We start from the raw sequence: 25869 nt of genomic DNA on the forward strand, positions 1-25869 counted from the left end.
GTCATGTCAACTTAAGCCGCTAACCCTGGATGGGTTTAAGATGTACTTTTGAACTGGAGCCAGTAAGAGCTCGGAGCTAAACAAAACCCAGCATTAAAATGACAGCTTGTAAATGGGCCAATGCAGAATGATAAACGGGAGTTTATGTAAGGACGCAGACGAGCCCCGTAATGAGTGAAAAATATTACACTCTGGGAAATTTAAAACACACCACTGTAAATTTTACTATAAATAAGTATGTAGTTAATTTGTTAAAAGGTTTTGACATATTATATATCACAGTCCATCCACAAAAAAAAGTGTATTTGAGTGATTTTGGTACAGAAGGTGAGCAGTTATATATCCTATGTTTTGCTAGTGATCGCACATGAATTATCATGAAAATCCTGTCTGATCGCTCATTGAACGCACATGATTCTTGCCTATGATAAAAAGGCACCAAAAGAAAAGAAAAATGATAGTTTTGTAAGATGCCACAACTGACACAAGCACAGAGGGCGAAGGCCATTGGCGGGCTCCAGGCCAGTGAGAGCAGCTGGGCGGTATCTTGGTGTTAACCTTTGGTCTGGCTATAAGAGCAGTACAATGTCACTGGAGCGTCTGCCAACTGTCCAAGACTATGCCGACCACGTGTTATGACTGCGGCACAACCTTGACCGATACGGCTGGCGTATATCTGGCAGCAATCCCCCAAAATCAAATCTGGCAGTATTGCAGGTCCATGAGGAGACGTATCGCATTGTTTCGAATATTTTGCATGACATTGAAACTCTCATTGAGGTGTATGAATTGAATACGTTCATTAAAATTAATAAAATAATAAAATGTTTGATGCTATTCAATAACCGGGTGGTGCGTTTTTAATTTCCCTGAGTGTATAGCAAGGGAGTGATTATATAGTCTATCCCTCTGGATCAATAACAACATGCAGCTTCAAATAATGCCAACCTGCAGAGCTGCTCAGAGATTCAGCAGTATGCAACCCTGTCTCCTACAAATTTGGTCTATATATGCTACAAATTGGCAACAGTAAGAAACGTAATGCTGCCAAGACCACGCCTTTTATCAACATAAAGAGGAAATTTAATTATCATATCTGGCAAGTGGCAGAATGTTGCCACTTAACATATCAGCAAGAATGTATTTCAGTTTTCCAACAATATTCGCTTGTTAGTTGTTGTTGTTTTTTTTTTTATGGTTATGTTTAGGCAACTCGCAGCACTTGGTTAGGGAAAGATCATGGTCTTGGTTTAATATCGGAAAGGTTGACTTGAAGCATAAGACGCAACATGTTTACTTATAATTAACATTTACCTAAAACCATCATCTTTCCCAAGCCAAAGCTACAGTTGGTAACTTTAATAAAAACATAACTTTTAAACTTTCATATTTGCTCAATCGTTCGCTATATCCTGACAGGACTACATGAATCAGATCATCTGTGGAAAAAATCATCTCCTGGTGCTACTAACTGCATAAGGAAAACAACCAATCAGGGCCGAGGAGCCTCTAACGCAGTGTCCGTCACTGTTCGTAAACTGTCAAACTAGGCAGCACTGATTAAAAATTAACCAAGATTGTGTTACTGCATTGCCCATTTCTCGCCTCATGTTTTCAGAAAGTTTTTTGTAGTTTACTGTTTAGCTGTAAAATAAGAAAGTTGGGTTTACCTGTGTTTTTTGCCCCCAACAATGCCTTCCAGGCAGCGCTGCCTGGAAGGCATTGTTGGGAAGGCACTGGTTATGGTTAGGGTTAGGTTTGGGTTAAAACGCAGCGCCCAGGGCACGGGCACAAGGGGACCACTGGTGTGAATAAAACACTTTAAAAGAACTCTTTAAAAGACCGGGTTCGGTCATATAAAAAAGGGGGGGAGGGGGCTGTTTAAAAGATGGCCAGATATTAAACAAAGATTAAAAGAACCACTGGACAGCGGGAAATTTAAAACTTTAAATAAAAGGTCACCTCCACAACTACCCTACTACATGTACATGTACTACATACATACACATACACACATACATGTACACATACACACACATATACACACATACACAGAGTTACATAATGAATAAATAAGTAAACAATTAAATAAAATTAAAAAAATTAAATAAAAAGCCCGGCGTCCAAATACAAAATAAATTCTATCCTAATTTTAAAAACATCTTATTTAAACTCAAAGATTAAAACACTTTAAAGGGGTCATAAATACTGTCTGAGTTACTTGCCCTTGAGGTTAAGAAAATAAATACACACATACCATTAAAAGTTAGTAATAAGACGGTTAAGGTTAGGTGCCTTGAAGGCAGCAGTCGCAGCGCTGCCTGGAAGGAGCAGTTGGGGGCAAAAAACACCATTGAGCGAAAGTTTGCTTGGGCGGTGCTTGGTTTTTGCTCGACTTGGTCACAAACATTCTCATTTTACAGCTAAACCGTAAACTACAAAACAAAAATTCTGAAAACATGAAGCGAGAAATGCAGTACCAGAATCTTGGTTCATATTTGTCCAGTGCTGCCTGGTTTGACATGATGGCAAGTCATGAGCCATCTCTAGGCTCGTTCGAGATGAACCAGGTCTCCGCAGAATTAAAATCACCGGCGATCGCCGCCCAATGCGTGCCGGTTAAATTTGTGTCCGACTCGATCCCGACTTGCTCCGTCGTCGAGCACACGTGGGCAACGATAACCTCACGAGATCAAGGCGGCTGCAGTTGCTCTTCCCCGATTTCAAGACCCAGGGCGTGATGGGAAACCCCTGGCTCTCAGCTGATCTAACTGCTGATTGGTTCAGAATTGACTCAACGCTATGACTTTTTATTGTTTTTTTGTTTTTTTATTTTAGAAATTTGAATTGATATATATCTAATTTGAAAGCTTATTCTGTTAACAGCACGCATGTGGCTGATAGTGACATTTAGAAGACAGTGAGACTAAATACATTCAGATTTCGGATCATGTGTGTTGTTAATTAAAATCAGCAACAGATCGCCTGTAGAGCATTTCAACAGGCTACTCTGTCATAATTAAAACAACTGGAGACTGTGTTCAAGCTGATATATGGGTCTGGTAACATTTGAATTGAAAATGGACCTAACAGGATGTGAGTGTTTCTGTGACTTCCTGTTCAGCCTGAAGGCTGCTGGAAACTGTCCGCCTCGACTGCGGCTTTTTGTCACCGCCCCCGGCTGCTGCCGCCTGCTCCCGTCCACTTTACAGGCGAGGCGCAGCTCATCTTGAACGAGCCGATTGACGCTGCATTATAGACTCCTCGGCTCTGATTGGTTGTTGATCTGCGGGTGTGGTGAAAACTTGTAAATGCCATTAGGAGCACTAGGAGGAGGCAGAGGAAAAATGATTTATTCACCAATAATCTGTCTCATGTCCTACTGTCAGGATATAATGACAGTTTGAGCAGAAATTTGTTTTTTTCCATGGTTTAATAATGGTTTGGGTTTAATGGCACCTGACTGGAGAATTAGCTCCACCAACTGTTTATTTAGGTGTGCCCAGCTCCTAATATTCACATCACAACAGTAGTGGATGGAAACGTATGTTAAGTAACAATTCCTTTGCCAGATTTTGGTTAAAATTTGTGTGTGTGGATGAAAACTGATCTGCTTTGTACACCCACCATCCACTCAGACCTCCTCTCTGTTACTAGCGCACAGCACATAAATCTATCTCTTCCCACACTACAAAAAACATAGTAGTATATAGACATATTTTCTCTGTTACATTATGAGATTTCAGGCGCAAATGGAACCTAAGAGATTTCCCCTTTTTGTCAGAATGTGAAACCACAGATTCCTGACAATGAAAAATGTACAGTATATCGAATGCAACTAATTTTTTCCTCCTCCTTTATCCGTCCCATCTGCCTCCAGTATTTCTGTGTGCACACGTATTTAAAGCTTTTATGTTTTCTTGTTTGCGTCTTTTGTTTCTGCTCTGTGTGGAAGCGTTATTGCATTTGATGCTGATTGTTGACTGATGGTAAATGTTACCTTCAGGGACAGACTGCGGGTTATTAGCTGGCTCAAATGACAGAGATATCTGAAATAACAATGACAGGAATCGGGAGAGGAGGAGATGAGTAATGATGGCATGGAAGGGTGATTCTATTTCCTGGCAATCTGATTTGTTTTCACACAAAACTGATTGGATATTTGCATGTGGAGCATCTGCAGCATGATGCCAGGTTCTCAGCCTTGGCATTAACATCCTTAGAAAAACACTGGTGAATATTGCTGTTGATAAAGCAGCAGTTTTAAGATGAATGACAATGGCACAGTTTTGACTTGATGACCACTGGATAGAGATCAAATCTTTTGATGAATAATTCTTAGCAATTTTATGTTTTAGCCTAACACACAACTCTTGTCCATGAGAGTCCAACACATCAGCTGATTACTAAAAGTCTTTGAATCCTGCATGTGTTTGTTTTGGCGTCCTTGCTATATCATCACCATGATCACCATTTGATTGGCAGGCTTCCAAATGTGATGCAGGCTGTTCATCAGCCTTGGGGACCAAAGTAAACCGAATTTGTGCAGCATTCACTCAACCTATTTCAAATTGGTGAAGCGGTGAATTTGTGAATTTAAAGAGCTAATTTGGTATTTGCTCTCAGAAGCAGGAGCAGAGTATTTACTTCTCTTTCATTTGCTTAATAAGTGCCTGGCTCTCCATGTCACTTCCAAGAGAACTCTGGAGACGCCTAAACCCAGTGCGAGCTATATTAGGAATGCTAATTTAGATTTTTTTTTCTGACCAATAACCAACCCTCGTTCCATAATAATATAGATATATTATTATGCGCTGTCAATTGATTAAAATACTAAATTGCGGTAAATTGCATGATTGTCTATAGTTAAAGGTGCTGTAGGTAGGATTGTGAAGATCCAGGACTTTGCCAAAAAACATCAACAACTTCTCAGTCCCTCCCCCCTTTCTGCTAAAGCCCAAAACAGTCTCCTAAGCTCCTCCCCCCACAAGGGAGAATGAATGTGTGTGCATGAGCAGTGATTAACATGCAGTTAGACACCCCCCCTGGCCCTGATTGGTGCATCTGAACAGGGAGCGGTGAATTTTTGCAAATCACACTACAGGATGTAGGTGGCCAGAGGAGCCGGATTCTTTTTTAAAAGACCTGCTTCATGTAGTTCTACTGGAACATAGGGTCAGTTTCAGCAAATATGACAGAAAGTTAGATTTATAAGTCTTACCTACTGCACCTTTAACTCGCTATTAATCTCACATTTGTATCTGTTCTGAATGTACTGTAAAAGGGATATTTTTCCCTTGGTATTTGCACACAATTGAGTTTTTCCGTGTATAACTCTTTGGAGTAACAGCTCAGTAAATTGCGTTCACTTTCAAAATTGGTAGTATGAACCAATGAATCCCAATATAAAATAAAATAGCAAGGGCCTTAAAGTTATAATCCTTAAGATTTTCATGAAATCAAATTCTGTTTATGATACAATTTGTGTTCAGCATCTTTGAGCAATAGCCATACCGTCCCTCTATAGCCATTTCCGCACTGATAAGCTTTGTTTAGTCAAATTACCGCAAGCTATGTGACATACAACCTTTTATTTTTGCCCTGGGTCCCCTGATGAGGTTAATTCAGCATCATTTCTTGGGCATTGTCATCTCTCAGAAAACATTTACGTTAATCTTGATTGCTATATGTATATGAGTACTGTCGATAGCAAAAAAAACGAGCCGTATCGGTGCTAGCAACACGGAGCTGCTGCAGCTAATGCCAAGAGCTCCCACTCAGCTAAAACGGCAGTTATGGGGGCATAAGATAAAGAGTGCCTTTGTGCCTCTTAACAGACACAAAATGCAATTAAAATGTCTGTGCAACATGAACAGGGCCCTTACATGACGACAAGATGCATTTAGCAACTTAGCCATTGTTTAAATTCACCTACCCTTTTAGCTGCTAGCTGCCATCTGGGATGAGTGAGTGTGTTCAGCCAGGCTCCGGTAATAATCATCACGCAGCAGTTCCATGTGTATTTGTAGCATATATATCCATTTTGTGTGCTGTCGTTGGTGAATATGAGTCTCTGCAGTGGCGAATTGTGTGGTAGTTTCCTTAGCCAGGCTAGCAGCCCGGACCGGCATCCTTCTACTTCCTCCCCGCCTCCCTCGCCTGCTGAGGCCGATAACAATCCAACAAGCCCCCGCTGGTCTGGTGGAGGTCTTCCAGAAGACCGTTCAAGCCTTCGTGGCAAAAAAAATAATTTTATTTCACCCTCACAAAGGTAATTGAGCACTGTAGTGGTTATGACCATATAGTGGGAGCTCTCGGCATTAGCTGCAGCAGCTCCGTGTTGCTAGCACCGATTCGGCTCGTTTCTTTTGCTATCGGCAGTACTCGTATACATATAGCAATCAAGATTAACGTAAAAATTGCCCGGAGTTCTCCTTTAACTTGCAAAGACTTGTTTGTCTCCAGATTAGAGTGCTGAAGAATTCAGAAAAGGCACAATGGCACAGTGAGGCAACAATATGATGACTGACATCAACCTCTTATGTTCCACCTCCTACAAAATAAAGTTCCTGCTGTCATGCTTTTGGCTGCCTTTGAACAGCACCCCACATACCACTCACCAGTTGCTCCTTAGCACATAATCAGAAGCTCTTTACCTGAACTCACGTTACCTTTTGGATTGTTGTTTTTTCCACAGTTATTGCCGTACTTTGTTAAAAGCAAAATGCAGTATAGTCATAACAAATTTGGTACAATACATTTACTGTGACTAAAACTGCGATGATGCACCTACACCTACCTACAGGCAGAATTTAGCTTTTGCGATGGCAGCTATTTACTGCAGCCCCACCATCAATCCCAGATTCTGTAACGAACTCTGGTATGAATAATGGAATTGTCAGAGTGCCTGTATCGCAACATAAACTTTACAACCGAAAAGCTGCTATAATTCAGAATATTTCTGGACAATTTTTAACTGTTTGATGGCTCTGTGACTGAGTCATTAACCAACCTTCCACACACACACACACACACACACACACACACACACACACACACACACACACACATGCATGCACACACACAGCACACCATGGAAACTGTGTACAGTACAGGGGAGGATCTGCTTCTTGGTTTCTGCATAGTCATAGCGACCACAGTTTTAGAAGAAACTGCTGAGCTGTACATCACCGGAACTGTTTGTGGTGTTGAAGTGGTAGAAAATGTTCCACTTGACCATGAAGTAGTGATCAGTGAAATGATACTTACATTCTGACAGCATGGTAGTTAGGCATTTTGGACACATCTCTGACATGAAGTAAATGTTATTTACGGTCTCTCCTCATCATGTGCATAACCAATTCCTTGTAACGAGACATCACTATGACACACACACACACACACACACAAACACACAGACACACAGACACACACACCTCCACATAACACAGATAATAAACCCATTGATTTTAAAATGTTTGTGTTTCTGGCTTTGACGAAGGCACGTGTGAGGACACTGCTGAAGGTTGTGTTAGCAGCAATGATTCAAGGTGTTATGTTGCACTATTGTTCATTTACATGTACATTTCGGTTACATCTTGCCTAAAGGTTAATTTTAATAAAAAATGTTGGTATACCTGCTTTCAGTTCTAGTTCTGGTGAAGTTATTAATTGTTGATTAATGTATGGTTAGGCTTCCCTTTACTGGCTGCATGTGCACAAACTCACTTTCCACTTTTCTAGGCCATGAAGCTGGTGTCTAAGAAGAAGTTGATGAAGCAGTGTGGTTTTCCACGTAAGTCCCTTTCTGTTCTTTGAAACACAGACTCTCGCACAATCTGTATGAGTGTTTGTTTACAAAGGACGTTAACTAGGAAGTAACCTAATCATAATTACAAACACTGTCAAAGGGTGTGTGTGTGTGTGTGTGTGTGTGTGTGTGTGTGTGTGTGTGTGTGTGTGTGTGTGTGTGTGTGTGTGTGTGTGTGTGTGTGTGTGTGTGTGTGTGTGTGTGTGTGTGTGTGTGTGTGTGTGTGTGTGTGTGTGTGTGTGTGTCAGCAGTTGGTCTGATGACATTTAGAAACATTCTCTTACCTTTTGTTCTTCCACAGCAGTATTATCCCTAACTGCAAGATGTCTTCATGGGCAGATCAAAACCTACATCATTTATAACCTAAACATTACCATTGGATAGATAGATAGATAGATAGATAGATAGATAGATAGATAGATAGATAGATAGATATTGTAGATTCACACCTTGCCATCAGAGTGCACAACAAAAAGGTTCATCCTATTATGTCATGTCATAATTTCTCATTATTACTAGAGACACAATTATTTCGTTTTTTTTCACAAAATGCTTTTTTTATTATAACACAAAAGCCTGCCAAAAACAAACGTTTCTTGTTATAACAGGATAGGCTGATGAAAAGAAACCTCCAAGAAGATCGAGTAGCCTACATTGGCTTGAAAAATGTAATTTAAATATAGTAAATATGGTTCTAAGTTTTATTTGATGCTTAGGACACGGCCGATTGAAGTACCATCCATCCATCACAGTATCCTTATCCCTTATCCTCTGCAGGGTTTTGTGTTTGGGGGGGTGTGCTGGAGCCTGTCCAAGGGCCACAGGGCGGGTACACCCTGGACAGGTCGCCAGTCTGTCACGCAATGCTGACACAAACAATCCTCAATCAAAAAAACACCCTGCCACATGTCTAGATCCTTATGTTTTATCAATCACGTCATGTCATTTTTGTGTTGCTCAAATTTGAATACAGTGACGGAGAGTGAAGTAGAGACAAACGTGTATCTGACTCCTTGTCAAGATTGATCACGATCAAATCACTTAGTGAAGTTGTGTGTGTGGTTTGTACGGTGGTCTGCAGGTCGCCCACCCCCAAGAGGACCCAAAGCGGCCCAAGGAGAGCAGCCCAAAATCTTAGGACCCCTGGAGAGGGTCTACCAAGAGATTGCCATCCTTAAAAAACTGGACCATGTCAACATTGTCAAGCTGGTGGAGGTGAGAGAGTATCTCTATCTTTTTGGTTTTATATTGAACATAAAACAGTAAGCGGTTGCTGCCTTTGCATTCAGAGACCAACCAATGCATCCGTCCTATTGCTATTAGACCTACCCATGCATTCGTGCTGGGAATTATGGTAGTATTTTCTCATGTTGCTTATTTTTTTTATTAAACTGTCAATGTTAACTTAAAGGTCCAATGTGTAGGAATTTCTCCCATCTAGCGTTGAGATCATATATCGCAATCAACTCTCTCGCGCTGGAGATGGTTTTACCTGCCAGCACAGCTATCGCACTTCTATCCCTGGACCCTTTTAGAATGTGTATGTGATATATTTTGGAAAAACAAAGCTTCCCTCCCCCTGTAAATAGATTCTTATATTCAACAAAAGCTCTCAAACTTGGGTGGAGTTGGGGCGTTTGGAAGATGGATAGACTTTCTACAGAGGCGGTTGTATATGAAAGATGATAGCTGATTCTCAAGACGTGAATCAAGATGCCTGCCGCTCCCTTGCGATATCGTCCGAGTGTTTTCAATCTTGGACAGATGGGAACCGTCGGGTGTCAGGCTCAGGGAATCAGTCAGTAGGAAAGCTGTCTGGCTTGCTCGGGTGTGGAGTGTGCCAGAAATTTAAAATTTTTAAGTAAAAGCAGCGTACAGTACTTCTGCTCCTGTGTGCTCGCTTCAGCAGTGAAGACACACACACACACACACACATCTCTATGTTCCTCCTCTCCATCTCTCTCTGTTCATCCATTTAAATGGGCTGTGCCTGGGTCAAGATTATATTCATTATGGGCGTCCAACTGATTCCTTTTGAGACTGCAGTCCAGTCCATTTCATTATGAATATACTTTCGAAACATGAAAGCCGACGCCAAGTGGAACAGATTCAAACTGATGAAAATGATATGGTCATTTGTCAGAGATGGTTGGGAAGAGACTAGTCTATATCCTTCACGGTCCACTTCCAGGATTGTGCCGGTGCTGCAGGAAATTCCGCCAGATGCATTTATTTTCCATTTCCTTCCGCTTTCTTTGTGTTTTGAATTTTCAATTTGGTGGATTTATGAGGACTGTTGTTAACTGCTCCTCAGATCTCTGCAGGAACAGCTAGCTAGACTATCTGACAAGTCTGAGTATTTTGCAGCGGCTCTGTGCAGAGTTTAGCACCGCCCATGACGATTGTGATTGGTTTAAAGAAATGCCATTAAACTAGAGCACGTTTTCCTCCCATCCCCGAATGCTATGTGGACTAGCCAGACCCTCCTTCAGCGTGCTTTGGAGGAGGGTCTACGAAGAGACAGACCCCAAACCTGCCAGGGCATGCTGTTGTTATGAGATTGGACTTTAAAGTCCCAAATGTAATTGAAATGTAATTTCCCCATAAATCAAGATAGCCTTTAAATGCATCCTAGGCACTGCATTAGTCAACAGCTACAAATAAGATTACTAGGCTACTAATGGTTTGCACTTTGCACACAACAGCTCATACACTGTTTATAGCTTTTTGTGCTTTTACTTAGAACAAAGGGGAAAAAAAGAATGCACGGTGCAAAAAGAACAGTATTTATTTAAGACCGTATGAGCAAACATTCATCTATTGACTGTTTCATGGCCTGTTAAAACTGATGTGAGTAAATGGTCTTCCTGGAGATTTAGAGAAGATTTCCTGGCATTGTTTTTCCAGTACTCTGTTTCCTTGGCAGACGTTTACCTTTACTGTGGTTAAAAAAAGAACTTCACCAGGATGTTGAATTCAAACTGATGCTTCAGATGGACTGTGTGTTCCGGGGTTTGTGGGAGTTGTGAGCATTAGTAGCATGGGCCATGTAGTCCAGTGGGAACACCTGTTTTCATTTACCTGGCCAAGGCGGGAGCGTCAACTGGTTCCCCAACTGGTTTGTGCTAATCCAATTTAAAAGGGAACTATGCAGTTTTTTTTAAGCTTAATTTACCTTAACTGAACAGCTTCGGAGTCATTGGAATAGTTATATGACTTTACGACTTTTCGTGTTGAATGGTGTTTGTCTCGCCCCCCCACTAGCGCCTGTGAGCAGAAAAACCCCCCTTGCCACTTTCGGCCGGCAAGCCGCCAGCCTCAGCATCAGGATGTATCGCGTGATATCCATAGACAGTAGGTGATATCAGGTCTGGCGACGTAACAAATTGCACAGAGAAAGAGGAAACCGCAGACTGACCAGAGCCAGGAGTCAAACCTCCATTAAGAAATACAAACCAATATCTATTCTGAAGCTGTAGGGGGGGCTCTATAGAGAAACCTGCCAGCAAAAAGCGACGAAATAGCCAAAACTGCAAAGAGCCTATTTAACATTTGAGGAAATATCTCCACTAACGCTCAATATTAACTAACAGAATGTACGGATTTAGCATTGCACTTCTATATAACACTGTCGGACTCATGATGGACATTTAAATAAAATAGGATTAAAATTGATGTAGCAGAATCCGAGATATCGTCTTTTTATGCCACACATTCTTCTTCCTTGTCAAAACATTACCCACAATGCAACGTGCCCACAGACCATTTGGATGGGATATTCAGGTTTCTTATGCTAGTAGCGGCTAATGTAGACTGTGTATTCAAACTCGTAGTTTTCAACCCCAACCAACGCTTTCATTTATTTATTTATTTATTTGTCAAACTTCATGCAGCTCCCTCTGGAGCCACAAAAGCTTTTTTTTCTGTTATGGTCCTATCCCCTTTAACCTTAAGACCCTGTCTTTTGGAGGGTTTATGTGTCAAAATCTAGTTTTAAAGCCAGGTAGTGTTCTTTAATAGAAAAATTATACATATTGAACAGAGAGCCAGAGGAATTGGGGCTAAGAAAGGGTTGTGGCTAGAAGGGATACATCTACGGCCAGAAGTTACGCAAAATCTAATATAATACAATAATATAATTGTAAAACTTTCAGCCAGGAAACGCGTGTTTGTTCCTCTGGAGTGTTTTATTCCAAACCCCCAAAACTTTTTTTCTCTGATAAGCACTGTAGCTGTATCCCTTCTAGCCACAACCCTAAAAAAGGCCCAAAAGCTTTTGCCTGGGGTCCCAGTAGGCGGTTATTCCGGCTGCTTGTCAACTGCGGAGTTGTGAATTGTGTTCACAAAAGTGTTTTAAATTACAGCTCCCACCAATGTCCTAACTAGTGAGACTTACAAGGAGCTTTCATATAAGAACAAAGAAAATGCCAAGAGGTAATTTTCAATCAGTTTTTTTTAATTATCAAGGGCACTGTCACCACAATTTACTCTTAAAACTCTGCTCAATAAATGCTTACAGTCAGCGTGTTTTTTTTAAATGATCCAGACAAGCAGTTCGTTAATATACTGTTCACATCCAACTGTACCTTTTAGGTTTTCAAGCGGAACGTCTCCATTCATGCTGATTATGTTAATGTTGCAGGTGCTGGATGATCCAGCGGAGGACAACCTTCACATGGGTATGCAGAACATATTTTCTTTGTCCAAATCTTTTGCTCTACTTTTGCCCTCTCTTAGCCTTTGGGACTCGGCACATATGTCACCAAAAAGTGCTCATATGACTTATTCATAATTCAGATCCTGTCTTGCGTCCTTCCACACCACCTCCGGGCCCACACATTATGCAGAAATCTTCCATCAGCAGTGCCAGGTCACAGTTGGGGTGCCTGTGTTAGTGTGGAACTTCAAACTCTTTATGTCCTTTATGTGGCACGTTCATAATAACTATGTGATGCTGGGGGGTCCCCTCCGTGGCAGCGGTGGTCAAACCCAACTGAATGACTGAAAGAATGAACAAATTGTTTGGTCTTACGTGTTCCTATTTCCTTCTCATTTCTTCTTTTTTTGACAGTGTTTGAGCTGATGCCTAAGGGGTGAGTAGAAACCATTTTTTATTTATTTATTTAAATAATTTAAGACTCATCCTCCTCTACAATCACCTCCTCATTTCTTCATCCCTTCATCCCTGCCTCCATCTCTGCACCGTTCTCCTTCCTTCGTTACTTTAAGCTGACATGTTTGTTCCATCCCAGGCTTCAAAGGGATTCCTAATGTTCTTAGCTTTTCACAGTTATTACCAGTGGCAGTAATTTGTGTACATGGTTCGCGTCCTGATGCTCGAGCTGTTCCTTCCTACACCACATTAAAAACGGGATGATCTAATGATCTGAGACCTTTTGTTAATCTAAGCGAATGGAGGTGGGAGGTGGAGGTGGGAGGTGGGAAGGGGGTCGCTGGTGGCATTTCACATCCAGTACGTGCATAAATAACTCATGTATACCTTTTTTGTTCTATTTGTTAACTTTTTCATAATGACAAAAGGTGTTAGTTCTTGGGTTGCCCCTGGGAGAAAGATGATAGACAGCTGAGCTGATTAATACAGCTATTAATATGTCTTATTGTTATAATATATACCTACCAGAAAAATAGCTCTTTCATACATGAGATGCAGTTGAAAGTGCTGCTGCTGTTACTAATACTGCCCATGCTGTACTATTACAGCTCATTCTACCACTTCTAACTTCAGCACTTATATTTGTACCACTGACGCTAGAATGTAAAAGTGTTAGTAGAATCTAATATGAATACTATGATAGCTTTAGGGACTAGAATATGTATTGCAATTAGAATATGTATTGCAACTAGAGTACTATGACAAATACTGATAGTACTAAGGCCAACAATGTTGATAATTGATCAGTCATTTAAGTCGTTACATGTTATATTTTTGATGGTACAGTCTTTTTTGTTTTGTTTCTAATTGTACATTGAATGTCAAACAGTTTGATTTGGATGAATCAAACTATTTGAAGATGTTACCTTATGCTCTGGGAAATTGTTATGGGCATTTTTTTTCCATTTTTTTATGACATTGTACAGACTAAATGATCAGTTAATTACTTGAAAGATGATAACACTTGATTTTACTCTACCTCCTCCTATTTAGCAGTTATAATCACTATATAAACAAAAGGTTTTCTTTTTACACAATAAAACACTTATTTGTTTAAGTACATGTTTTGTCATTTCTCTGTGGGAACAACTAAAACTCCTACTGTGGAGCATCTTAGAGCACTGCTCAGACTTCAATGTCTTCACATTTGCAAATTCCTGTGCTAATTATGAAACAACTGACGCACATAATCTGTAGATTTGTCTGCCTGTGTGTTTGTTTCCTACACTGCCTGCTGCCTGTCTGTGTGGATGTGTAGTCCAGTGATGGAAGTGCCCTCAGACAATCCTTTTTCAGAGGAGCAGACGAGGTTATACTTCAGAGACATCATCCTGGGCATTGAGTACTGTAAGTATCTCACGCAGAGCAAGGCCTGTCTTTGAATCATATCTGTGATGCATTTTAAAGGCACGGTTGTGTTGAAAAGCAAGATTTGAAAGTAGCATCTAGTCAGGGCTCCGTCTAACCCCTCCCCTTTTTCAATTTTACTTCATGTCTCATTCACTGGTAAGCAAACAGCTAATTTTATCATACCGGATGTTTAAACCAAATCACCGCTGTTAGCAATGCGGCGACGACTACAGAAGGGGTAGAGTACGCACAGCGGGGCAAGGTGGCATTTCATTGGTTCTTTCCAAGCGGGCCGCGAGGCAGTGATTGGTGGGTGTTTTTACAGGATTAGAGCAGCTACAGATGATGGATCTTGTCGCTCCTTTTCAGAGCCTATAAGTTATTTATTGCCGTCGGGGTGTAAAGATCATTTCAAACTATAAAAAAAGTGTATATTTGAAATAGTTACCAACCCTGCCTTTAAATGAAACTAATTTGTGCTTTTTTAGCTATTCATTCTCTGGTGCCCCATTTCCCCTTTAAGAGCTACAAAAATGTAGGTCTCCTTTGTCAGTTCACCATGTGTCTACCGGGCACAAATGCTCCCGTTGAGCGGCTCTTTTTTTCGCTCATGAACAACACAACTAAAGCATTAGGTACGCGGGCACATCATTATGAATTATGATTTATTAAGCATGATCATGATTATTTATTTTTCTGCAAAAAAATGTGGTCATCACTGCGCAAATTCTGATTTGAACACAACTTGTGCATACTAATGCTTTAGTTGATGTGTTCATGCATAAGGTCATGAATGAGAGGCTATGAACTCATGTCAATTCCTGTTGATTCATAAGATATAAAGGAATGAAGTAATGCACAAATCATGAGTTAATTCATGCATGAATTCATAATTCATGTACCCTTACCGTAAAGTGTTATGGTTCAAGCCTGTGGCAGCAGTTCCAAATAATTTGTTTAGTGCCATGCAATGAAAAATTTCACAAGTTCAGTGGGTGCGTTTTCCAAAAGAATGCTTTAATTCTGAAAAACAAAGTTGGTCCCACACAAAACTCACTCAATGTACATATGTACATACCAAGAAAATTCATGAATATTAACTCTGATACCCCATTATGTTGTGAGCAGTAGGCCTACGTGTGCTGTTGGCAAAATTGTGTCTAATCTGTCTGTGTCTATGTCTGACCTGGGCTGGCACATGTTCACCTTAAAAAGCGTGTGTGTGCACGAGCACTACGGTCACGCGCAAAGTGTCCCGGTTTTAGTTCTGGGAAATCTGATGACCCTTAACTGGAGGTGGCTGCTGTAAATAAAGTCCACAGATACTATAACTATGTTAACTTAACCTCTTTAAATTCAAAGTAAGAAGCTAGTGTTAGCTAGCTCCTGTTGGCCTGAGCGACCACGGAGAAAGTTGGTCTGTCCTTTTGCTTTTCACAGAGATGTACGTCTTTCTCTGAGGAGCATCTTTAGAATCAAAACGTGGCATGTGATTGGCAGAAAGCATAGATAGAGTATATACACACAGAAAGGCGAGAGTGCGGTGACAACACCACGTTCATGAAAGTGACATGAAATGAAAAATATAATCCTAAAATGTGACATGAGAGAAAAAGTGGCATGACATTAAAGATTGATTGGTGAAAGAAATTTTAAAATACAAATTTCTAATATGAAATACGAATGAGCTATTGAACTAGAAGGGCACTCGGAGAGCGCAAACTTCCGCAAAGGCAATCGCTATCTCACGATGTTAATGCATTGTGAATTTTCCCAGTCAGAAACAATTTTTTTTAATTATTCCGACACCGCGTGAATGCAGCACAAATGCCTATCTCACAATGTTATCGAAAGTGAAAAATAATAAATGTATCCACCCCGTGATTCTGTTCCGCTCCTTGGCTTATGCTACACCCTTCCACCAAGTTTAATGATAGCCTAATCGGTCCCAGTAGTTTTTCTGTAATAACATTTTATAATGAGCTGAGGTTGAATAACTTCCTACATTTATATATTTGACACAACTTAATACATTATTGGACACTTAAAGGCTGAGCCTTTTATGGATTAATTATGGAGCCTTTAAAACTTCATAATAAACCCATTGTTATTGTCTGATTTTCTCCAAAACTTTAATATGACATTTGTGTCAAAATGTTAGTGTAGCATGTCTTCTAAAACCTAAATTAGCCTAAATTATATATTAGAGATCAGTAATCAGTCTGTAGGTCATTGGCATTGTGTGTTTTTAATGTCAGTGTTATTAGTGCTGCTAACGATGTTTAATTGTCTAGACTTTTAATAAGTCAAATGCCTTATGTTTTAATAAGACCTCCTCAGACAAGAAGGGACCACTTATCCAATCAGTGAAGTTTCCAGGGCTTAGCTCCAGAGGGCTGTTACATTAAGTGTTAAGGCTTAGAGATGTACATTACTTAACTTTCAGTCTTAGATGAACCTAGGTTCCCAACTGCCATAATCATGATTTTTGACACATAAAAAAAGCCATTCGCAATCCGTAACTTACATGCGCCTTTCTGCATATATTTATATATTTTATATGGATTTGTTGAATGAATGACACTAACTAAATTGAATGAATGACACTAAATGTTTTTGTAGTGTATATGGTCCATATTATGGGGGACACTAGATGGATAGCGGTCAGTCAGGTGGTGTGTTTGTCCAACACTTTGATGCAAACTGATTTCTTGCAAGACATCTTTACCACTGATGGCCAGTTTGAACCCTCTGTGGATATTCATGTTCCCCACAGCGTGATTTCTTAACGGTGTTTTCTGACTCTGTATGACATCATCTCGCTTCATGACAAGGTATCTCAAAAACAAATGGCTCACTTTCCATGACATTTGTTGTGTTTATTATGAGATATTGAGAAGATATATGCAGGAAGAAATGTAAAACTCTTACCACATTTCCCCAGAGGATAAACCTTCATCTTTTGCTTTAGCTTTTTTTTTTGTGGTAAGGCTTCAAGAATAACAAAATCATCTGGATGATGTTTGTCTGGTTTGTGGCAACTTAGAGGTTACAGTTCTAAAAATCTGACAAATGACTTCCTCTTATTCCCAGTGCACTACCAGAAAATTGTCCACCGGGACATCAAGCCTTCTAACTTGCTACTGGGGGACGATGGCCACGTGAAGATAGCAGACTTTGGGGTCAGCAACCAGTTTGAGGGCAACGATGCTTTGCTGTCCAGCACTGCTGGCACTCCTGCATTTATGGCTCCAGAGACCCTTTCAGACACACGAAAGAGCTTCAGTGGAAAAGTGAGTTAACGCTACATTCATCCATTCAGAACATTCACAACTGCAGTTGTCGGTCAAAGCCTAAACTCATGATTTCAAAATGAAAACCGTTTTCAAAATGATGAGCTTTAAGACCTTTGCCGGCCTGCTAATCCGAGGAGCAAATTATCATGTCTTTTCCCGTGTGTGTGTGTGTGTGTGTGTGTGTGTGTGTGTGTGTGTGTGTGTGTGTGTGTGTGTGTGTGTGTGTGTGTGTGTGTGTGTGTGTGTGTGTGTGTGTGTGTGTGTATGTGTGTATGTGTGTGTGTGTGTGTGTGTGTGTGTGTGTGTGTGTGTGTGTGTGTGTTAGCTGGTATAAATAACAAGGAAGCCAGTAATACGCCTGAGAACAGCACCATTACCAGTCGAATGGAATAAGGCTATCAGTTTACGCATCATTTCACATCATTATACTCGTTCTACTTTTGCAGTCAAGCAATGATCCGTCGTGTTTGTCAAGGATAACCCGCCACTCTTCCATAACGGCTGGACTGATTTCCACCTGCCTTTACAATAAATCCACATTATTTGAAACACAATCAATCACAAAGCCTACTTTTGTTTTATTACAAGTAGAGATGCACCTATAGACCGGCCGGTGACCAGAATTGGCCGGTTTTCACGTGCTCGGCCATGACCGGGATATGCCGATTTCATGCCGGTCAATGCTACAATTAACTGACAACATAAGTTATATACGAGTTACAGTTCTCAAGGACGCACTCACACACGGACGCGACAGCACGGTCTCTTTTTTTCCTTTCTCGCAACTTTTCCGGCGTGTGTCGCGCGTACCCGCTCGCGGTGTGAAGGGTGTCCGCGCTATTCTCGTACACGTAGGGAACCTCGTGAATTTTTTTTTTTAGTGTGATATTGGATGTGAAAAGAAGGAAATGGTTCTAACATTGCACTTTAGATGTGTGTGAATTTCCCACACCAGGAGTCATTTATATAGTTCTATTTTACCTTGATCCATTCACTGTTCAAAATTGTTTCTATGTTCTGTGCAAAATGTTCTATTAAAGAAAAGATAGAAAATTAATATTTGTATGTGCTGTAAAGTGGTTAGAAAAAATGAAATCAGAATCGGCTAAAATTGGTATCGGCTGGCCTAACTCAATGGAAATCAGAAATCGTAATCGGCCTAGAAAGTTGTAATCGGTGCATCTCTAATTACAAGTGAAAGAAAAGGATTGACGTAATTCCTCCGTAATTCTTGCAGTATGAAGGATTTGTTAAGGCTTGTGAATCAACCCTATCTGCCGATTTACGAACAATTAGCAGCCAAGAACGCTCCCTTTTCAGCCCCAAGTCTCAACCCTGAAATCCTATTCTTATCCAACATTGTAGGCATACGTCATGTTACTTCCTCAAGTGGTTATCACCAATGGATTGAAAGGACCATGCACGTCCACAAAAGAGGGGCCAGAATAGAATATTTGATTGCAGACCGACAGGACGTCAGAGCCGTTCAAGTGCATGAAGAAATATATGCAGTCAAATTGTCCCCTTATTCTCTGATTAGTCTTGTATTCTTCCTGATTTGGATTTGTTCAAGCCATGTCCCAGAGGGCTTTTGTGTCTACTTGAGCACCAACTTTTGTGATTTTGGTGTGAATCAGCAGTGAAATTTTCAATATGTGACACTTATGTCACTTAAACCCCCCCTCAGTTGTCAGTCCCAGAAGTACATCAGGCCATTAGAACATGTTAGTCATACGGCACTGTGTCTGAAAGCAAATCTCTATGGCATTGTGAGATTAGGCAGGTTCAGAGGGCTGGTTTTATCATTTTATATCTATCAAGGAATATAAATGGATTCCTAGCAGAGCTATTCAGAAAGAGAGAGAGAGAGAGAGAGAGAGAGAGAGATGATTTGTTGCAGTGCCTCTGTTACCTGATCACGCACATCCATCTCCAGGGTATCTGCCTGCCTAGATGTCCCCAAAAAAATAACCCTAAAATGTCCAATAAGTCACTGAAGGCAGTCTGCATTTATTTAGGTCACTGACCGTGTTTGTTTGTGCAAGTTAAGTGTTTGGATCGCTGCAGGGTGTTTCTAAATGTATGTTTTTTTTTATGTCTCTGTTTGCCATTTTGTCACATTTAATGTCACTTCTGGCACTTTGTTAAAGGCGCTGGACGTGTGGGCCATGGGAGTTACTCTCTACTGTTTCGTCTTCGGGAAGGTAAGTGTGCACATTTTCTGTTCATCTGGTCCACAAAAGGGAGCAGTGAAGGCTGGGAGAAGTGTTTATTCTCCCATGCTTGTTAAAACAACCCATTGGCACTTAATAGTAACATTATCTATCACTTATTTTTTATGGTAGATACAACAGCCGTCTAGTGGCATCATTTTTTTTAATTAATGCTAGAAGCTAATCACTGCTATTGTTATTTGTCTTAGTTGTCTTTAGGGACACCGATGTTCTCTGGCACAGTAGTAATTCAATGTACTTTCCTTGTTTTTCTCACTGTCTTTGCTCCACCTGCAGTGCCCCTTTATTGACGAGTACATATTGGCTTTGCACAATAAGATAAGGACCAAGCTTGTGGATTTCCCAGAAACGTAAGTCCACCTCCCGCGTCCTTCCCTCTCCTCCACTTTATTAAAAGGGATGGCAACGATGTTCCAGCCACCTCTCACACAGCTGTAGTCATCCTATTGGCTTTGCTATCTTCTTATCTGTATCTCAGTCGCAAAACCATTTTCTTTTTTCAGTTACAAATTGCACCTGCAAAAATATGAATAGCTTGTCACAGCAGAGGGTGCCAGCATACAGTAAATGTCACCAAACATGCATTGAAAAAGCAAACAGGGGCATCAGTGGCCTGGACACATACAAGCCACTGTGCTTCCTCTATCTTCACTTTGCCTAAAAGGTTAATGTTACTGTGGTCTTCTCGAGTGAATAACACTGAAAAGACAGAGAGAGAGAGAACAAGAGATAGGAAGCTACGAAGAGGCTGGCAGTGGTGATAGACTGAGGGGGCACACTGATGGAGTATCAACACAGCAAGTGTGAAGGGGTTGTGAGTGTTAGAATGGAGTGTGTGTAAGGACAGGGTGTCATATTGTTAATGATAAGTGTTTTCCCCCAGTGTTGCTCAAGAGACTCAGTGACTGTGGAGAAAGCTTGTTCATCCGACATCACCCTTCTTCGGAGTCTCGAGAATTGCTTCACCTAACGAAATCATCTCCAATCTGTACCAATCAATGACCGTTAGCAGCACCTTTTCGTCAGCACTGATAGGGCCATTGTACTGTAGGTGTGTAGTGCTTTGTGATGATGGTAAACTTAGTTATTGTTGATATCACAGATTTGATCTCATTGTTTTAAATATTTTAGAGCTTTGACTTCACTTACAGTAGCTCATTTAAAGGTCCCATATTCTTAAAAGTGAGATTGTCATGTCTATTTTGATTATAAAGCAGGTTGAGGTGCTATATGAATACTGTGAAAGTATCAAAACGCTCAATCCACAGAGAAATGCACACAGCCCGTGTTCACAAACTGTGCCTTTAAACGAGCCGTCAGGACTTCTGGACGGTTGCGATGTCAACTATACTATATATAGGTAGAATGTGCCGCTACAGTGCCGTTACAGTCATTCCCCGGATGCAGTGACGGTGCAAAAACGCCAAAAGAGCAGATGTAGAAGACTCGGAAAAGCTGAACAATCAGAGCAGCCTTTTTTGGGAGAGGGGCTTAAAGAGACAGATTTTCACTTGGATAAGACACTTTGGTTAACGGAGTCACATTGGTTTATTAATTTTTGTATCTTATCTCACAAACTTTGCTTGGAATAATACATTGACTTGCTCTGTGATTGTATATCTGCTATTCCCCCTCTATCTCTCTTCCTATTCATCCTTACTTCCCACCTGCAGCTGATTAAAGCAAAAAATTCTCTTCTGACTGATTAGCCCCCTTTTCTGATTGAGCCACTGTGTATGCAGGTCCCTGCATAGCGCCTCCGTAAAGCCCCTCCCGCTCCAGACGAGTGGGAGAGGAATCAGTCAAATAGCCTTTCACCACCCTGTTGGGCTCGCTGTGTTTGTGAGTATTGTGGTTGATTAGATCCAAGTAGATTGTGACAGGGTAGGGAGGGTCTTACCCTACATCGATGGTCTGGCATCTATTGTCTGCTACCGAACAGCCCTCTCTGTTTGCCAAACCAGCACAATGCGTTTAATGTCAACTCGGTTCTACGGTCTTTTCTGACACCGAAATAATTATTTCACTTTGTTTGGTGTTTTTACCGCACATTAAAAAAACGGGCACATTCCCGGGGACAGCTACACCAAAAAACGAGGACCGTCCCTAAAAAACGGGAACGTCTGCTCACCCTAGCTTATAAATGCTGTTGTAGTGTACTTATTATTTAGTTCTTTTTATTTTAAAGGTCAACAGAATGCAGGAACCAAAGTAGCTAAACCTCACATTTTTTTGTCATTGTCAATTGTCATTATTTTGTGTTTGGTGCAGACCAAAGATCAGTGAAGAGCTGCGGACTCTGATCTTGTGTATGCTGGACAAGAACCCAGACACCAGGATCACCATGCCTGAAATCAAGGTAACCTAGAGAACAAAGAGAATGTAAATGAGACCACGGGGTTAGTCACTTATTGTTCAGGATGACAGGCAGCTACCTTGAGCACATATCGTCATAACGAGGATGTCATTGTTCATGTTCAGACACAACATTTTTCTCTCCCGTGTGGTGCATTCAGTAGGGCTCATTACACATGCTGCGTTGCTCCAGGGCATGATGAAACCCGTTTGTCTCTATGAGGGACCGCATTAGAACTGAGTCAGTAGTACAGGGGAAGGTCCTGGGCCAGCCATGGACCGATGTCATTCCCCACTCCCCGCCGTATTTCCATGACACAATCTAATCATGTGTCAGTGAGTCATTCTCTCACCAGAGACTCGGTTTGTGTTTATGGAAGGAGAGATAATTAGGCATCATGTGTAATCCACACACACACGCTCACACACACATACACGCACGCTCGCTCACACACACACGCTCACACACAAACCCATCTCTAACTTGACAAAAGTTTCAAACTGGTAGCTTATTAAAACTGTTTGTCAGAAGAAAATGATATATAAATTAATAAAGAGAAGTTGTATTGCGACAATATAATTAAATGCCATTACATATTTTATGTAGTTTAAAGCAAAAGAATTTAGCCCCTGCGCGAAATTGTGTATTTACTTACATTATTACTACCTATAATTGTAAGCCTGTTACATACTTTTGATTTTTGAATTCAAGTCATGGTACAGAAAAAAAACCTTGCAGAGTCTCACGTTGCTTTAGGTAGGTAACATTTTTGTCATTTACTTTTTCATTTTGGTGTCTATTGATGCTCACTGATTTGAAATGGTGGAAGATCTTCGGTCGTATTTTTGACTGGGAGGTTGAAGAAAAGTGAACTTCCTGAATTATAATTTGGAAATGAGCAGCAATGTCATTTGTGATGTCGATCATGTCGATGATTGTGTTTTGAGTTTGAGTTTCCAACAAAACGGCAAGACATTGAAAGACATTGTAGTCCTCTTCAGAGCTTCCCCACTAGCACGTGAATGCACCAGGATGTCTGCAAACATTTTAAAGTGGAAGATGTGGAGATATTCAAAATGTTTTGTAATGTCAACCAATCTGTCAGACCAAAAACAGCAATGAAATGATCCCACTGATAAGGATAAACTCATCAATGAGCTGTTACATTGGATGACATGTTTTTTCATTACTATGAACAGCAATGTTAGTGATGTGGCAATCCTAGATACTCCATCCTCCTGTCGTAAAAAGCAAAAAATCCACAATGAAAAATACTTCCCAACAAAAGCACTATTTACTTAGCTTCGTGAGACCGTCCTGATCTTGCGAGCTCCAGTTTTTCTTGAGATAGAGAAAATTTGGAGCCGTTTGCCAAACGACCGGACCAATTAGTGTTGGTTTTGAGGCGGGTTTAGGTGGTGATAGACAGATGGTTTATCCAATCAGCTAACTAGTATTTTCAGCCAGCGGTAGCCCTAATTCTGATAGCTGCTCGCTAATGCTTTTTTTTCTTGGATCCTTCTTTTGGAATATGGAGCGGAAACCTGAAAGGGTGCCTTTTATTCCTAAATTCTTGTTACACAAACGGCAAATATCCTTTACCGACATGTTGCTTGCTTGCTGAGCTAACAAGCTATGCTTTGCCTGCAGCAGCAGGGGCTTGTGGTTGTATTTTCATACGCTTCGTGGATCTGATTGGTTGATTTAGCCCGTCTATCACCAACATAGGTCATAGATGGTTTATCCAATCAGCTAACCAGTATTTCCACCCCTTCCCAAAAGTTCTCCAATGGAAAGTTCCCAGATGGAAATGCCGAGCAATCCATCTGGCGGAGTCAGGTTACTATTTACTCTTGTTTGCTGAAAACAAACCTTTTTTTAATACTGACACCTTTTTTAGAAATAAAAGTTTGTCAAAAATAAACTCCAGCTGGTTGGTCGCTGTGATGGATTATCTGTCTTGAGCACCTTTAAGTCTTTGCAGTCAGGTTTTTTGTAAAACAGATAGCTAGCTGGCTGGCTGGTAGAAAACGCTCATAAATAATATAAATCTAAACCGTAAGATTTGCTTCAGAAAATGATCAATAATGTGAAATATGCATGCTGTGCAGGGCTTAATGATAAATAAAAAGTGCAGTCATCCTTTAGTATATTTTAATCTATATTAAAAAATGCAGACAGATGAACAATGAGTGGCAGGCTTCCTATGAAGATGTACAGGTGCAACCTTCTGTGGATCGTAGGTACAGCTGGTATCGACATGTCGTCATGTGTCTGTATGCGTGTTCAGATGGACCAGTGGGTGACCCAGAGAGGCACTGATCCTTTGCCTCTGGAGGAGGAGCACTGCTCTGTGGTGGAGGTGACAGAGGAGGAAATCCAGAATTCAGTCAAGTTTGTTCCCAGCCTCTCTGCAGTGGTAAGGAACCCTGAGTGTCCTCCATTCACCCAGCACTTTTCTATCAAATTGATACATACACTCATCTTTTCCAAGAGAGGTGAAGCTCTAAGAGTACCTGTTTTCCTGTTTACCTTAACTGTAGTCCTCTCTTAACCGTAATTGTGACAAAATACAGCATCAAAGTGGTTTTACATTTCAGAAGGCAACCAAGGACGAGGTTCCCCCTCGATATTCAACTCTGAAATAAATGAAAAAAGTTTGAATATTATATAATAATAATAATAATAATCATATATTGGCATGGTTTTATTTCAGTTAGCCTAATAGCTGGTTTGATTTACATTGAGAGATGAACTTATGGAAAGTACCCCATGCCAATCTCTAGGTATGTCGAAGGGTATGTGATGATGTGGGGGGGCTATTTTAATTCCAAAAGCCAAGGGAACTTTATCAGGATGCATAGTATCCTGGATCCATGAAATAACTGGCCTCTAAAAATAAAACTCTGCCTGCCTCTATGGGAATTTAACATAGGGGTGTACTTACTTATGCCCCCTGTATTTTAAGGAAGAACATTTATTTATTTACAATACATTATTCATTCACAAAGAAAATTCCTAATTTTTTCAATTAAGGCATTAAGATCCTATACTCATGAGCACCACTGTATGTGCACTCTGAGCTAACTGGAAGGTTTCCTTCTTGGGATATTAAACATTTTTGTTACTTTTGAGGTTCATGGCACAAAAATAACTCCTCGTGATTAAGTTTTTTTTTTTTTCTTTAAGCAAAATACAAAACAGTATTTACAACATGAACACATCTCCTCCCTTCATGAACACTCCCACCCACCCCCACTCGTCATTACCACATATGCCGTGGACATAAATAACTTCTAATGTCAACCTCACCATTAGAACTCAGATATTCTGGTTGGTTTCAACCCCTGTGTGCAAGTCCTACAATGTGTTCAATTACTGTATTCTCTGCGCAGAACCACAGGCTCAAAACACAAAAAGAGAGCTTTTGCACATCTTTGTAACCATCCTGTGTTTGTGAATGTTTTTCAGATTTTGGTAAGAGCCATGCTGAGGAAGCGCTCCTTCGGTAACCCCTTTGAGTGCCCGAGCAGGAGAGAGGAGAGGTCCATGTCTGCACCTGGCAGCCTGCTCATGTAAGCACACACAGTCCAGCTGCCTGGCCGTCCCCCATGCCCTGATCTCCCTTGTACACTTCATACCTGCATATC

At 40.8% G+C, this 25869-nt stretch overlaps 1 protein-coding gene across 3 annotated transcripts in view; it reads left to right on the forward strand.

Moving 5' to 3' along the window:
* Positions 1-25869, forward strand: part of camkk1a (calcium/calmodulin-dependent protein kinase kinase 1, alpha a) — a 75164-nt gene that overhangs the window by 43816 nt on the left and 5479 nt on the right. For 2 of the 3 annotated variants that reach the window (XM_028596128.1, XM_028596129.1), the window contains 11 exons: positions 7744-7795; positions 8892-9025; positions 12453-12489; positions 12882-12903; positions 14242-14330; positions 17427-17626; positions 19780-19833; positions 20140-20213; positions 22135-22222; positions 24510-24638; positions 25691-25794. In XM_028596128.1, the coding sequence (XP_028451929.1) occupies positions 7744-7795; positions 8892-9025; positions 12453-12489; positions 12882-12903; positions 14242-14330; positions 17427-17626; positions 19780-19833; positions 20140-20213; positions 22135-22222; positions 24510-24638; positions 25691-25794 (983 nt within the window). The remainder of the gene's footprint in view (positions 1-7743; positions 7796-8891; positions 9026-12452; positions 12490-12881; positions 12904-14241; positions 14331-17426; positions 17627-19779; positions 19834-20139; positions 20214-22134; positions 22223-24509; positions 24639-25690; positions 25795-25869) is intronic. The other variant, XM_028596130.1, reaches the window with a different exon arrangement.

The sequence above is a fragment of the Perca flavescens genome, chromosome 13 (genome assembly GCF_004354835.1).
Source record: "Perca flavescens isolate YP-PL-M2 chromosome 13, PFLA_1.0, whole genome shotgun sequence".
In the NCBI taxonomy this organism is placed as follows: Eukaryota; Metazoa; Chordata; class Actinopteri; order Perciformes; family Percidae; genus Perca; species Perca flavescens.